General features: G+C 41.8%; 1 protein-coding gene across 2 annotated transcripts; it reads left to right on the plus strand.

Annotated features, from left to right (window-relative positions):
- The first annotated feature begins 1,301 nt into the window (after positions 1-1,301).
- zdhhc7 (zDHHC palmitoyltransferase 7) lies at positions 1,302-13,064 on the plus strand. Of its 2 annotated transcripts, none has more exons than XM_031846144.1 (8): positions 1,302-1,456; positions 2,504-2,599; positions 6,280-6,630; positions 8,046-8,170; positions 8,336-8,432; positions 8,865-8,946; positions 9,472-9,602; positions 9,890-13,064. In XM_031846144.1, exons 3-8 carry the CDS (start codon positions 6,286-6,288, stop codon positions 10,091-10,093), a joined length of 984 nt encoding a protein of 327 aa, XP_031702004.1. In that variant the 5' UTR covers positions 1,302-1,456; positions 2,504-2,599; positions 6,280-6,285; the 3' UTR covers positions 10,094-13,064. The 2 variants fall into 2 exon arrangements, with proteins under 2 accessions (XP_031702004.1, XP_031702005.1); XM_031846145.1 differs by having other exon boundaries at positions 9,911-13,064.
- The last annotated feature ends 209 nt before the right edge of the window (positions 13,065-13,273 follow it).

Raw genomic sequence — 13,273 nt, forward strand, 5'->3', positions numbered from 1 at the left:
TGACAGACAATCCGTTGAACTGGAAGATCTGAACTCGTGAACTGTTTTTTGATTCGTGGAGAAAGTATTTTGAGTATTTTAAATACAAAATTACTCCACTCTAAAGTATTTTGTTACAAATTACGTTCAATTTTTATCGGCCCTATCAAATACAAATTACAAAATACTCAAAAGTAATTGAAATACGTATTTCAAATACAAGTAATAGAAATACTGCCCATCTCTGCCAGGAAGGTCATGCAGCTCCCTGCTGGGGACATGCTGCTACAAGTGGGCCCCTTTCCCTTGCTGATCACAGGAGACCCTGGTCAGGTCAAGCTAAATATTTCACTCAGAGAGTGTTTCTCTTCAGCTGTCAATCACAAAATACCTGTTGTGACATCACTGACTGGACCAAAAGTATAGCATGCATGCAAGTTTTAGCATCAGCAGAACAAATACAGTGTTCTGCTTTGCTGAATTCCTCATGCACAGGTTTTTGCTGAAGTTCAAAGTGATGGTCACTGTAGAAATGTCAAGAGGATTCAGTGAGGTTGTTCTTTTGAGAGAGACTGGGTTCAGATCAGAACTGTAAAATATTCAACCGTTTTCTATACCTGCTTATCCTGGTGAAGGTTGGGGCGCTGGAGCAGTTCAAGAGCAGGTTGATTTGAAAAGTGTCCATGCCTTAGCGGTGACAGAAATGAATTCAGACTTGATGTTCACTGTAAATGTTTACACAATTCAAATTCAAAAACACTGGTATGGCGCCTTAATGCAAGTCACTGCTTTTCATCTAATGCATCCATGGCCTTCCCCTTGTCCGTGCATGAGGACGAACAACCCCGGGGGCTGACTGGCTGAAATATTGTTGTGTGGCTCGGTTGAAGCCACTTGGTTTGCTTCATGTTTACAGAGCCCCAGGCTGTGTATGAACACCAGATGTTTTACTCAGGGCACAACCTTAAGTGGACCGTGATGAGATATTTGCTGAAATAAATAATCTGATTTAACAAATATATACATGTATGCATGCAAGATTTAACAACTGCACTTTTACAAACTATAAGTTATCTCAATCATGCTAGCTAGACCTTTAAACAGCATAACTTCAATGCAGGATAGTTTCTCCAAGTTTACTTGTGGAGTGTCACTCTAATGTTACTGCATTTAGCAAATTAGCACCTGCGAGTGGAGAACTGAGATGATCAGTTTTGTAGTTGCAACTATGTCACAATCCACGAGGTGACGCTGTTTAACTAACAATCATTACCCCGGACATTCCCGAACGGTAACGGAGAAACCCGAGGCTAACCCCGGAAGCTCCGTCGTTACTGGTGGCTGTCAGCCCGTTGTTGGAGCGATGTGTTACTGCTGCCGTGGGTACGGCTGCGTTACAACTGGAGTTTAGCCCAAACACAAGGCTTGAAGATGTATTAAGACGGCTTTCCCAACTAAAGAAATTAGAAATATCAAGGTATGTCATTCAGCTGTCGCTCGGGAGGCTCTGCGTTTACGCTCGTCGCTCGCACATAGCATGCTAGCTGTGTTAGCTTCGGCTAGTTAGCAAGCGAGATTTACCATCCAGTCCACATGCATGTGAAGTGTCAGACTAGGAAACTGTGTGTGTGTGTGTGTGTGTGTGTGTGCGCGCGCGTGTGCGCGCGCGCGCATGCATGTGTGTGTTCAGTCACGACCTTTAGAGTTATAAAGAAGGGCTCTCTAACGTCACACCTCTAACGTCTGTTGAGGTGCTTCAGTTTGTGGTTTGTCTGGTTAAATCACGTCTTATCTGGCCGGACAGGTCTTAGTTATCCACTTACACTATTAGATAGATGTAAAAATGTCACTTACATCTTGGTGTGGAAACTATTGTAATAGTAATTAAGAAAAACACGGTTGATGGCGACTGTTGGCATCAGTAATTGTTGCATGTCGGTGGTCCTGCTGTAGTTTGGTGGTTTGCACAGAGACCTGGCTACATCGAGGTGGTCAAAACACTCAGGATTCATTACCACCCCAGACTCATTAGAGGAAAGTCAGTCAACAGACTACAAGCAGCAAATAATTGTCAGTGTCACCACATTGCTATGAATAGCCGTCATGATGGGTGTGTTTTTTTGGGAGTAAAAAGGGAAAACATGCAAAAACCCTGGACACCACACAGACTCATTGAGTTGGGGAGGAAGCAAGCCTTGTACAAACTGTGTCAATGTGTGGTAATCTCATAGAACAGCCCTGTGATAACTCCTTCCTGCATCGAGTTTATCATGTTTTGTTTTTGTTGAAACTTTTATTCAGTCATGATGGAGGCTGTAGTTTGCGATCCCGATAAACTGTATAGCATTATACTGAGAGTGTGGTCTACACTCCATATAAATACAGTTCCAAAAAAAAAAAAAACACGACATTCAATTTTAGTAGACTCCATTAGGGTTTAGCTTGGTGTATAATGAACGGGCGGAGTGTTTAATGTGTTTTTAATTTAAGATGAAACACGCTTTGTTTGTGTGTCCTTTTTCAGGTGTCGGACTCCGTGCCAGCCTACACGTCTTCATCCTGAATGCTGGTCCAGGAGGTACACGCCACAGCATGTTATTGTGAGAAGACAACATATTAGGTAGGTTGCCCCACAGTTTTCCCAATGTGCATGTTACACAGAGAAGAGCTGAAAGAGTGGCATTCCTCGCTTTGGCTTTCGCTTGCGAAAAGGTTTTATACTAAGTAGTAGACTTAACTGTCTATACAGGAGAGCGTTTGAGTTTTCAGTTGGACCGTGTGGTACTTGATACAACGTTTTTTAGTTGGTTGTTGATATTGTAGGTTGAATGTTTTCTTTACAGAGGAGGCCATAGAAATAGCATGTCATGTATTGGTTGTGTATGTAATACTTCTGGCTATTAGATGTTTTTTTTCATGTATTCAGTTGTGTCAACATTTTCACCCAGAGGTAGTTTTATTTTTAGTTCTCACTGTTTTCAGTCGCATTTACATCAGGTTGGCCCTTAAGCTGTTTATGCAATTTGGAAATGCGACAGTGAAACACAAACTCACTTAGAAAATCGACACCCATTTGTTTCAGGAATATTTCTGGCTATTGTTTCATGTAATTTTCTTTGACAGTCGACGCCAGCTATGACTTATAGTGTGTGTGATGCCTCTGCGACAGAGTGATCCTGCAAAGTGATCTGAGCAGGAGGACACGGAGGTTACTGTTTGTGGTGTATGTCCGAGATAAGGAGGGGAGGGGAGACAGTGACCAGTGTGAAGGACAGACGGCTGGACACCCAGCTGTTGTGCTTTTTTGGATCTCCCTTTCATTGACCACAGAAGAATGAATTAGCCTAGTCAAGAGCATTTTCTGCCTTCTTTAGGAAGATGCTAAACACATTTTTCCCGCTAAACAAAAAAAAACAGCATTCACGCTGGTGGCGATGCATCGTGAACAACACAAATTACTTTTTAAGTCATCTTGACAGAGACACCCTTTGGCTGGTACTTATGATTCTACAAAGAGCATTGCAGAACAGTAATCTTTCTTGAGATTCTTTCATTTTCTAATCAGCCATATTAAGGAGAATGGGTTTTGTACTAGTACTTTAATTGTCCAAAAATGTCTGCTGGCATTTTTCCTAAACTTCTACGGTTTCCTTCCGTCGTCGGCTTTATGAATATAAACAATCAACAATCTTCAGTATAACTTCCTTCGGACACATGTAGCACGACCTATGTGCTCGAGCATGTTCTATGAGTTATTCCCCGTACAACTCACTCTACAGTGGTTGATTTTACTGATTGAGCCCCTTCTTGTGTCTCATACTTCGATCCTTTGTGTGCCTTTGTGACACACTGCTCTAATTGAATCCTGCAAAGCAAACGTATGAGCCAGACGAATCGGTCACTAATCCCTGCGATTAAAGGCCCGTGCGCACTCACAGAGGTGTTTTCAGTTACTCTCACTATTAGACCTCTAGTCAGATGGAAGTTGGATGGCGCAATGTTGTGATTTAAGTGATTTACTGTTTGTATTGTGATTTAAGATTTTAAAATCAGTACAGTAGCACAGATTGAAAGTCACTACCAATTCTATTTTCACAGAGAACCTCCATTGTTGTGTCACCAGCGATGACAAGCCTTTAACCAATCCAATTTAAGTGCTGCGTGAAGATTACAAGCTTAACTGCCACTTATCTGTCTTGGTGCATATCCTCTTGAAAGCCAAGAGCAGCAGACCCATCAATTATTCTTTCTCTCAATAAATGTGTGACCTGAACTGGACTTCTAGCTGGACCTCTGTTTCTCTGTCTGTCAGGAGGACATCTTTGTGGGTGTGAGGTTGCAGCTCTGCTGGCAAAACGCATCTCGTCTCTGTTGGCATTTCCATTTTTACAAGCAATTTAGATGACACCCACTGACACGGAAAGCCTTTGGATGCAAGCAGGAACAAACAGCAGGGTGGTGCTTGGAAGGCCGCCGTAGCTCTGCACCACCCAACTCGCTGAAAATGTCTCATTTGATTAAAAAGCTGAGCGAAAGGAAGCAGTCATTTGCCTCAAAGCATTACATCAGAGTCCACCACAACAATGCATCAACGAATGCCTCTGACTAACAACTTTAGTCAATTCTGTGCCTAAATATCAGATACCGTACTTAGGCAATGTTCTTTAAACCGTGCCACTGACATTTCAGGAATAGATAGGCTGTGTCATGACAGCACAACATGTGTTTATAATGCCTTTCCTGTGTTAGACAATGACAGACTTCAATTTAAGAGAGGTATCTCACGGCTATGTCAATACAGTCTACTTATATTTTATATTATGCAGTTAAATACACTCTTATCAGTAGCCACTAGACTTTAATCTTGTCCCTTTCACTTATGGAGTATGCTTAATTTGGGCAGACAGAGATACATGTTTTTGACCTTTGGCTAATCATACAGTAAATTGCAATGTGAGTTTACACAAAGTATGTTTTTATACTGCCTTGTTTGATTGGTTCATATTGTCTCAGCGAGTCACAATGAAGTCTGCCATCAGGAGCTACTGAGTCTATAGATTATTATTAGCCCGTATTCCTCACATGTTCCTCAGCTGCAGGATCAGTTTCCTGAAGGGATCAGGTCAGCCATTGATTTATCTTAAAGCGGCGGACATTGTCTCACGGGTGGGTCATGGACCTTCTCTTGTGAGCGTGACATAAATACAGAGGAACTCCAATGACTCAGGTCTGTTGGGATAACAGCTGCATGGCATTTACATTTGCCGCGCTTGTGGTGTGGTTTAAGGATGTGGTGAGCAAGATGTCTGTACAGCTCCTGGACAGTTTGCATTAAACATGGAAAAAGATATTCAGGGTTCTCATGTGATGTTTCCTGGTGATTTTGGTGACCTTGTGACAAAATATCCCCAAAGTTTAACTGTGCTTTCTCTGAAAGGACTCCCAAGGCTGTACACTGCCTCTTTGACATGTTTATTTCATGAATGACTTGTAATTCTTCTTGATTTAGTCTGCTCTTCGTACTATGTAGAGCAGGGGTTCTCAAATTGTTTGGGTTACAGGACTTAAAACCCACCTACATTCTTCAGACCTGTTTCATAGTGACATAAACACATCTTTATTTGAATCATGTTAATACCACTTATATACATTTAAACAGAGTGTAAGTTTATATAAATTTAATTTGGACTCAACTTGACAGCTTTTTAAAAAACTTTTCAAGTTGGTGATCTCAAAAGCTTTCAGAAAATGAAAAGAAGAAATACTGGCATAGTGCTAATACATCCAGACGTTTCATGATGACTTCCAGTAAGTGCTTCAAATTTTAAAGTAATGAACTTATTGCTGTGTGTCATAATCGTATCAGAGTTTCTATTGGCCCAAAGCTAATGTGGGTGGGAGTAATGGACACAGGATGCTTGTCCATCTGTAGACATATGCACTACACAAGAATACAGCACAATTATATCATCTTTCGCTAATTATTTCTCGGACCCCCTGGCAGATTGCCACGGACCCCACTTTGAGAATCACTGGTTTAGAGTACCTTCAGAGTACACTTGATAAATGCTATTTCCTACTTGTGCAGTTTGTATATCAGAGTATTGTTACTACTGTTCTCACTGTGAGTCTTGTATACCGTTCCTTTGATGTTATTAGCTACTGTGATAACTGGCCATCCTTATGAAATATTTACTATAAAATACTGTATATGTCTTGTCCTTTTTTTTTTTTTTTCATCGTGAGAAGACCGAGACAGTAGCCCTTTAATCTTGCTTTAAATATTCCCCCTAACCCCAGGGCAGGATGCAGTCTTCAAACCACCGACTGCGAGACATGGAGCAGCACCACCCGCTGCTGTCGGCAGGTGCAGATGTCGAGACGGGAAGTCTGGCAGCCGGGGTGATGGTTGGAGGTCCCCACTCTGGCCACGTAGCTGGGAACCGCACCATGTGGTTCATTCAGGACAGCTGCGGGATGGTGTGTGCCGGCATAACCTGGTTCCTGGTGCTGTACGCTGACTTTGTGGTGAACTTTGTCATGCTGCTGCCCGGCAAGAACTTCTGGTACTCGCTGCTGAACGGGGCCACCTTCAACTCCCTGGCTGTACTTGCATTGGCCTCACATATGCGCACCATGATGACTGACCCGGTAAGGCTAAGTTAAGTAAAGTAAGGTTGAGGGAAGGAGGGAGGGTGAGAGGAGGAAAGCAGAGTTTGAAAGTGCAGTAGAGGAAGAGAAAACGTAGTCGGTGAGTAAGACGAAGCTTGTGTGTCTACAAAACAAACTCCACACTACAACTAGAACGGTGAACTCGGTAGCGGCGATGCACTCAGCGGTGTTATCCGGGGCGGTTAAGAGTCGTAAGTGAGGAGTAAGCACACGCGGTCAATGCCAGTATAAAATAAGTGATAAAAGGCGTTCTGAGAAATTGTGAGTCACTGCAACCATGAGAGGTCCTTGAGCATGCAGCCATAAGTGGGCACCCACAAACATTATGCAGTTTGCTGCAGCAAAATTTGAGATTTGCTGTGGACAGACACAGAGGTGCACACTCACTTAGTCACGGCCGAACGGACAGATAGTCATACACAAGATAATAATTGTTACCCTACATTTGTAGCTCCTGAAACAATTATACTAAATTAATGCTGTACTTACAGTTAAAGCAAAATTAATCATTTTAGGTAAATACTAATTTATTTGATATCGGTGCAATCTGGACAGAGTTTTGGTCAGGAAGAGTCGTACTGTAATAGTTGCATTGGCAGTGGTTGTAGTCACTCACTGTAATATGGGAAGCTGAGCTGAGGGGAAAGATATGTGAGCAGTCTACTAAATTCACCAATTTAATTCGAGAGAGAGAAATTAACTATTTATTTGGAGCCTAACGATGTGCAGACATCCTCTGTGCCCTGTAGTTCAGTATTTTTTGTCTTGCACCTGAGCATATTTTCCTGTATGTGCACACACGTGGTCTCTCTTCTACACTCGTAAGTGCCACAGGGATTGTTCTGCACTTTGTCACTGATACTTTGTGACTATTTGTGAATTCAGCCGATTCATGCTTCGGGGGGGTTGTAGGTCAAATACTGTTGTGCTGTTGCTGCAGTGTTGACTCTTGTTTACTCAGAGAAGCTAGATGTGTGACGACGGCTCCACTGGTGCTTTCTAGCCCGACAGCCCAGCCTTAACAATTGCTCCATTTAAAAGCCCAAAATAGTACACAGAAGGTTGTGCAGCAGTGTGTAACGCTCTAAAGCGCTTACGTTTTTTTGTGCATTTCGCTTTATGATTCACTCAGGTAATGGATCACTTGTAGGTTCCCAGACCAATCAGATTACTTTACATCCAATCTTAATTAACTCCCAAAGACGAGTAATAATTGGGAATGTGTGTACAGGTGGTCGGTGTTTTATGCCTTTTTCACCGTCCTAGAAACATATAAACGATTGTGAAATTGCTGCAAAGAAAAATGCGCACAGCTTGAGTTCTCTGAGCCATAATGGCACAATGCATTTATTCAGACATTTGTACCTGACGGTGTTTGTCTTTGTCTGTCTTAGGGTGCGGTTCCTAAGGGTAACGCAACCAAGGAGTACATGGAGAGCTTACAGCTGAAGCCCGGCGAGGTCATTTACAAGTGCCCAAAGTGCTGCAGCATCAAGCCTGAGAGGGCACACCACTGCAGGTCAGTCTGTGACATGCTCCTTTACCCCCCCCACCTTGTAGCATCCAAATTGTGCTTCTGAAAACACCTGGATATGCACATGTTGTGTAAACATTAGCAGTAGAGGTGACGACATTAACCGAGTCAGTGAGTCATGAATCAACATCTTCTCTTTCCTGGCTGCAGTATTTGTAAAAGATGCATCCGGAAGATGGATCACCACTGTCCCTGGGTCAATAACTGCGTGGGAGAGAAGAATCAGAGATTCTTTGTACTTTTCACTGTAAGTATACAGAAGTACTCGCAGTGTAGTACTTTTTAATTTGAACAAGGGCTGTGGTAAAGTTTATGGATACAGTAATTACTTCATGTTCATTATAATAAATACGTTTACTTGACTCTACACATTGTTTTCATTAACATGTTTTTAATTTTAGAATTACTTAACTGAAATACAGGGACACATGTGAGATGAAATGTTTAGTTCGTGCTCCTTACAGATCGGCATTAATAGAGAGGTTGATCATTTCAAAAAAACTATAGCAAACAAGCACCACACATTGTTGTTGTTTTTTTAACTGAGGTCAAAAGCTTTTAGAGTTTTATTACCAATGTGAAATAAACTAGCCAATAACAGTATCTGCAAACCAACCTAGTGGGATAAGAGTGACCTTTTCTCATTACCTCTCTCCTCACCTCTCTCCTCTCTTTGCAGATGTACATAAGTCTGATTTCTGCCCATGCCCTGGGCCTCAGCAGCATGCACTTCTTCACCTGTATTAAAGTCCAGTGGAACGGTAAGGCCTCTCGCTGGGTTGCAGAGACAACTATGACTTGTGTTTGAGTCAAAAAAAAGACCAATGGAGAATGTCAGAGAGATGAGTCAGAAACACAGCTATTTATACAAGAGATTGAGACTGCTTAGAGATGTGAAGAGAGACAGACGTAGCAGAGGGGAAAAGGGAAAGATATCGCTATCACGTTCGAGAGAACAGAACAAGTCATTGGAGTTGTGCAGCACAATCATCACAGAGCTGCCATTGATCTTGTCCTGCTCCCTTGTGGATCTCTGCAGGAATTAACCAGAAAATGAAGATATTATTTCATTCTTCGTACAGCAGCTTCTACGATATGATGCTTTTTTTGGGTATAGATTCAGTTTTCCAGCTTGTTAGAATCAGGTAACAGTTTTGGGAGGATACATTAGACTTCCAGTCGTATATTGATATATGCATCGGTAATTTAGTCTTCATTTAATTTGACATTTCAGTTGTTCCGTGCAAAATATAAAAACATGTTTCTTCCCCTCCCTCCGTGACTAGAGTGCAGTGCCTTCTCTCCAGGGGTGTCTGTGCTGCTGCTGATCTTCCTCTGTCTCGAAGCCATCCTCTTCCTCACTTTCACAGCTGTAATGTTTGGTACGCAGATCCACTCCATCTGCAACGACGAGACGGTCAGTATCCACTTCACCCCCCCCCCTAAGCTTTGCTCCTCTCAGGTTGAATAGCTAGGAGAACGATGACAAGGGAACCGTAGTCTTGATAACTGTGTTTGGCTCTTCAAGTGTACAGAATATGTTATTAGTTTGATTTAATGCCTTGTTTTCCCCGGTGAGGAAACAAAAGTAGCAATATGATACCCTGTGCGGGTTTTTCCTCGGGTTTGTTAATGTAATTGTGTATGTAGCATGCCAATGAGCCAAAGCAAACAGTAACTTAATGAGGAATCTTTTATTCACAGAGGGGTTTGAATGTCTTGCAGGAGATTGAACGTCTTAAAAATGAGAAGCCCACATGGGAGCGCCGCATGCGATGGGATGGAATGAGAGCTGTGTTTGGGGGATCGCCCTCCCTGCTGTGGTGCAATCCATTCACAGGCCTGCGTCTGCGGCGCCTGCTGCTGTTGACCCACGGTCGCCGCGGTGGGTCTGAGTTCTCTGTTTGAGAGCAGTGGCGGAATGTGACGCCGCTCACCGACACTTGACCGTCTCTAAAGCAACATTTCTTTGTATATCCTCCTCGGGACGGGGCAAGGATGGACCTCTGCTCCCTGAGGCTGTGCTTCATGTGGGTGACGGGGAGACAGGCTGCTGCTCCAGTGGGACCCCCAGTCAACCACCACTGAAAGTTTGTTTTCTCACATGCTGATGTAGACCCAAGTCCTTTTGGTCTGCACAAGTATTCTGACCAACTGGAATATTGTTTCTAACATGAGCAGATGTTTTGGTTTGTTTGTGTGTGTTTTTTAGGTAAAGCATGCAGTATGTGACTCAACAGAGTCTTTTATTCCCTGTGAGACGTCCAAGGTGCTGTTTGAACTCAACTGAACACACCCTAAGTACACAACTCCAGCAGTTTGTTTTCTTTGCTGCGCACACAAGATTCAAGACGAGCGTTTGAATCGGCGACATATCGTTCATCATCACTGGACCAGAGGAAATGCTTGAAACTTGTTCCGTTGGACCCAGACAAAAGGAATCGCAGTCGAGGACCTACACTACTTACATGGCACTTGAGAGAAGGTCTGAATTATGCAGCACAGCGCTGCCTCGATTTGCATGTGTAACGGCTCAATCAGTCTGCATCTCAGCCAGGAATTGAGGCTTTCATTATGTTCAAATGAACGAACGGGCTTTTGTGAACACAAGCCTCATTCATATTCAAGAGGACTGAGTGGTGTTTCTTATCTGTTCATCCTCTTCGTCATGATTTCCTTCATTTGGATGGAATTGTTGATTCTTTAGCTTACTCAGGCCAGTAGAAATATATTGTCCCTTTTTTTTTTTTTAAATAACGTCTGAAGCATCTTTACCTTTCATCTCAGTGGAAACTCCTCAATAGTCGACCATAACAATGTCTCACTGGAGATGACAACTCTTTTACTGACTCTTCATTTAGATTTAAAAACAAATCAGTTTTTTTTATAAGTTGTACATACATGTCTGTGGCCATAAATGTGCCGTTCCACCAATCCTACATGCTGCTCCACGTCTCATTCTCTACCAATGATCAGTGACCCCCCCACCCCCAGACCACTCATATGCCTCCCTGTGTTTTCATAAAGAAGTGATTCAGGTTGAACAACTTTGGCTGCTGAAAAGACCGAATGTTTTTAAGTTTGAATAGTTTTACTCATGCACAGTTTTTTTTCTCTTACAACTGAAGGCTACTTCTGTGTGTGGTAGGAATCCATACGCAAGAACTCTTGTAAAAGACTTCATAGCATTTAAACTAGACCGAGCCGAGTTTCAGACGTGGTGGCTTTGCAGGCACAACCTTCTTTTGGCTCCTTTTGGAGCTCACTCTGATCTCCAGAGCCGAGCTCCATTGTGCAGTCAGCCTGTGGAATTTAAAAAGGGGGCTGCTTTGCTGAAAGAGGCTGGGGTACCGGGCTCATTGTACAAGTTTTAACACTGAACAAAGTCTCGGGGAGCTTTCCTACTTCACTCCAGAAATGTCCGTCCTGAAACATCTAGTGGCAGGACAGAAGCAGATTTAAGTTATCCAACACTATATGCCTATAGAACCACTCAATCAAGGGAGTTTTTCATCTTGAAAGATTTTGTCATTATTGCCATATTTATGTTTTCATTCTGTGACAACTTGTCTCCTATTTTCACTCTGCATAGTCAATGGGCGTGTTTGCACTGGATGGATGTGACTTCAGGATTGAAGCGTTGGACGATATATATACTGCTGTATATATCTGTGGTTATCAGGAGAAGGAACTCTACTGTTTACACTAAATGATGATATCTGATGCTCTTAACATGCTGTCATTAGAATGTAAAACGTATCTATTTTGGGACATATGGGACACAGCACTGAAAGCTAACTAATATCAGGGGATTTTATTACTGCTGGCCTCTCATTTTATTCTGCAGGACTGCATCACCTCAGCAACAGTTTTCTGATTACATGTTGGCAGAATATCCCTTTCTTATTCATGTCATACTTTCTCTATATTCAGCAAGTATCGTATCCTAACATGCTCAATGCACTGTTGTGTAATTAATGAGTTGCACAATGCAAGGGAGAAAAGTTCAGTCAATCACACAGCATATCCATAACAATCATATGCAATCATGACATCCCGAGCCAATGAGAGGACTAGTCTAATACACACAAACGGTTACTTGAGCGAAAACGTTGTCTGAAGTGGGACTTGAAGTAACAGTGGCAAGGCACTAAGGCACTGTTCAACTTTTAGTGGTATTTGTAGGACGTAGCAGAACACCAGCGCTATTTATGGATTGACAAATGTTTCTGTGTTGACTGCATATGAATATTGGATGTTGATTGGTTTATTTTGGGTAAGCCTGGTTGATGTGTACAAGTATTTCACAGTCGGATGGTCCTGTTTCATGACTTAACTCATGCTGTTGTCATGTCTTAATTTGGGATTCAGTTACAGGGTATGTAGTTTTATATTCATGGTCGGCATTAGAATCAATGAGTGATTTTTAAAGGGTTATACCGATAATTGTATTTTCTCCACCTTCTGCTGTGACTTTTAAAATACAATCAACATGGGGAGAGGATTGGTTGACAATGTGCAAAATTGTGTAAACGGATACACTATTTGAACAAAAGTTTTTCTTCTCATACTAGTTTGCAGTTAAAGTGGATTTGCACAGAAAATGTTGAACATTTTGTGTTAATGATTCTTAACGGGATGGATGAATTACCATTAATATCGCTATGAACAGTCGAGAGAGCTTTTGTTTCCTACTGTCCTGGGAGAATCTTTCCTCTAGAACAAAAGTATTCCAGCTTCACAAAGTATAAAGGTTACCATTAACAATATATAAATGGAATGTTTTATTCTAGTTCTTTTTTTATTAATGTGTCATAATCCTATGTCTTATATCCTCAATGTCATTCTTTTGCATAATAAACTTGTGAAGCTATGAATAGTGATTGATTGTCCATCACACATAATTAACCGACATACCATGTTGGAGATCTGCCCGAAGTTTTATTTTTTTTTGGGGAATATTTTATTTTTCCAAGTATTTTAAGAATGCAAGAAAGCATACAGAACACAGTACATTAAACATTACAAAAAATTACATAAGATAAGAAAGAAAAAACACAAATAGATGAAATAAAATTAAGTAAATAA

This window comes from Anarrhichthys ocellatus, unplaced genomic scaffold, assembly GCF_004355925.1.
Source record: "Anarrhichthys ocellatus isolate YVR2014 unplaced genomic scaffold, GSC_Weel_1.0 scaffold6, whole genome shotgun sequence".
NCBI lineage: Eukaryota > Metazoa > Chordata > Actinopteri > Perciformes > Anarhichadidae > Anarrhichthys > Anarrhichthys ocellatus.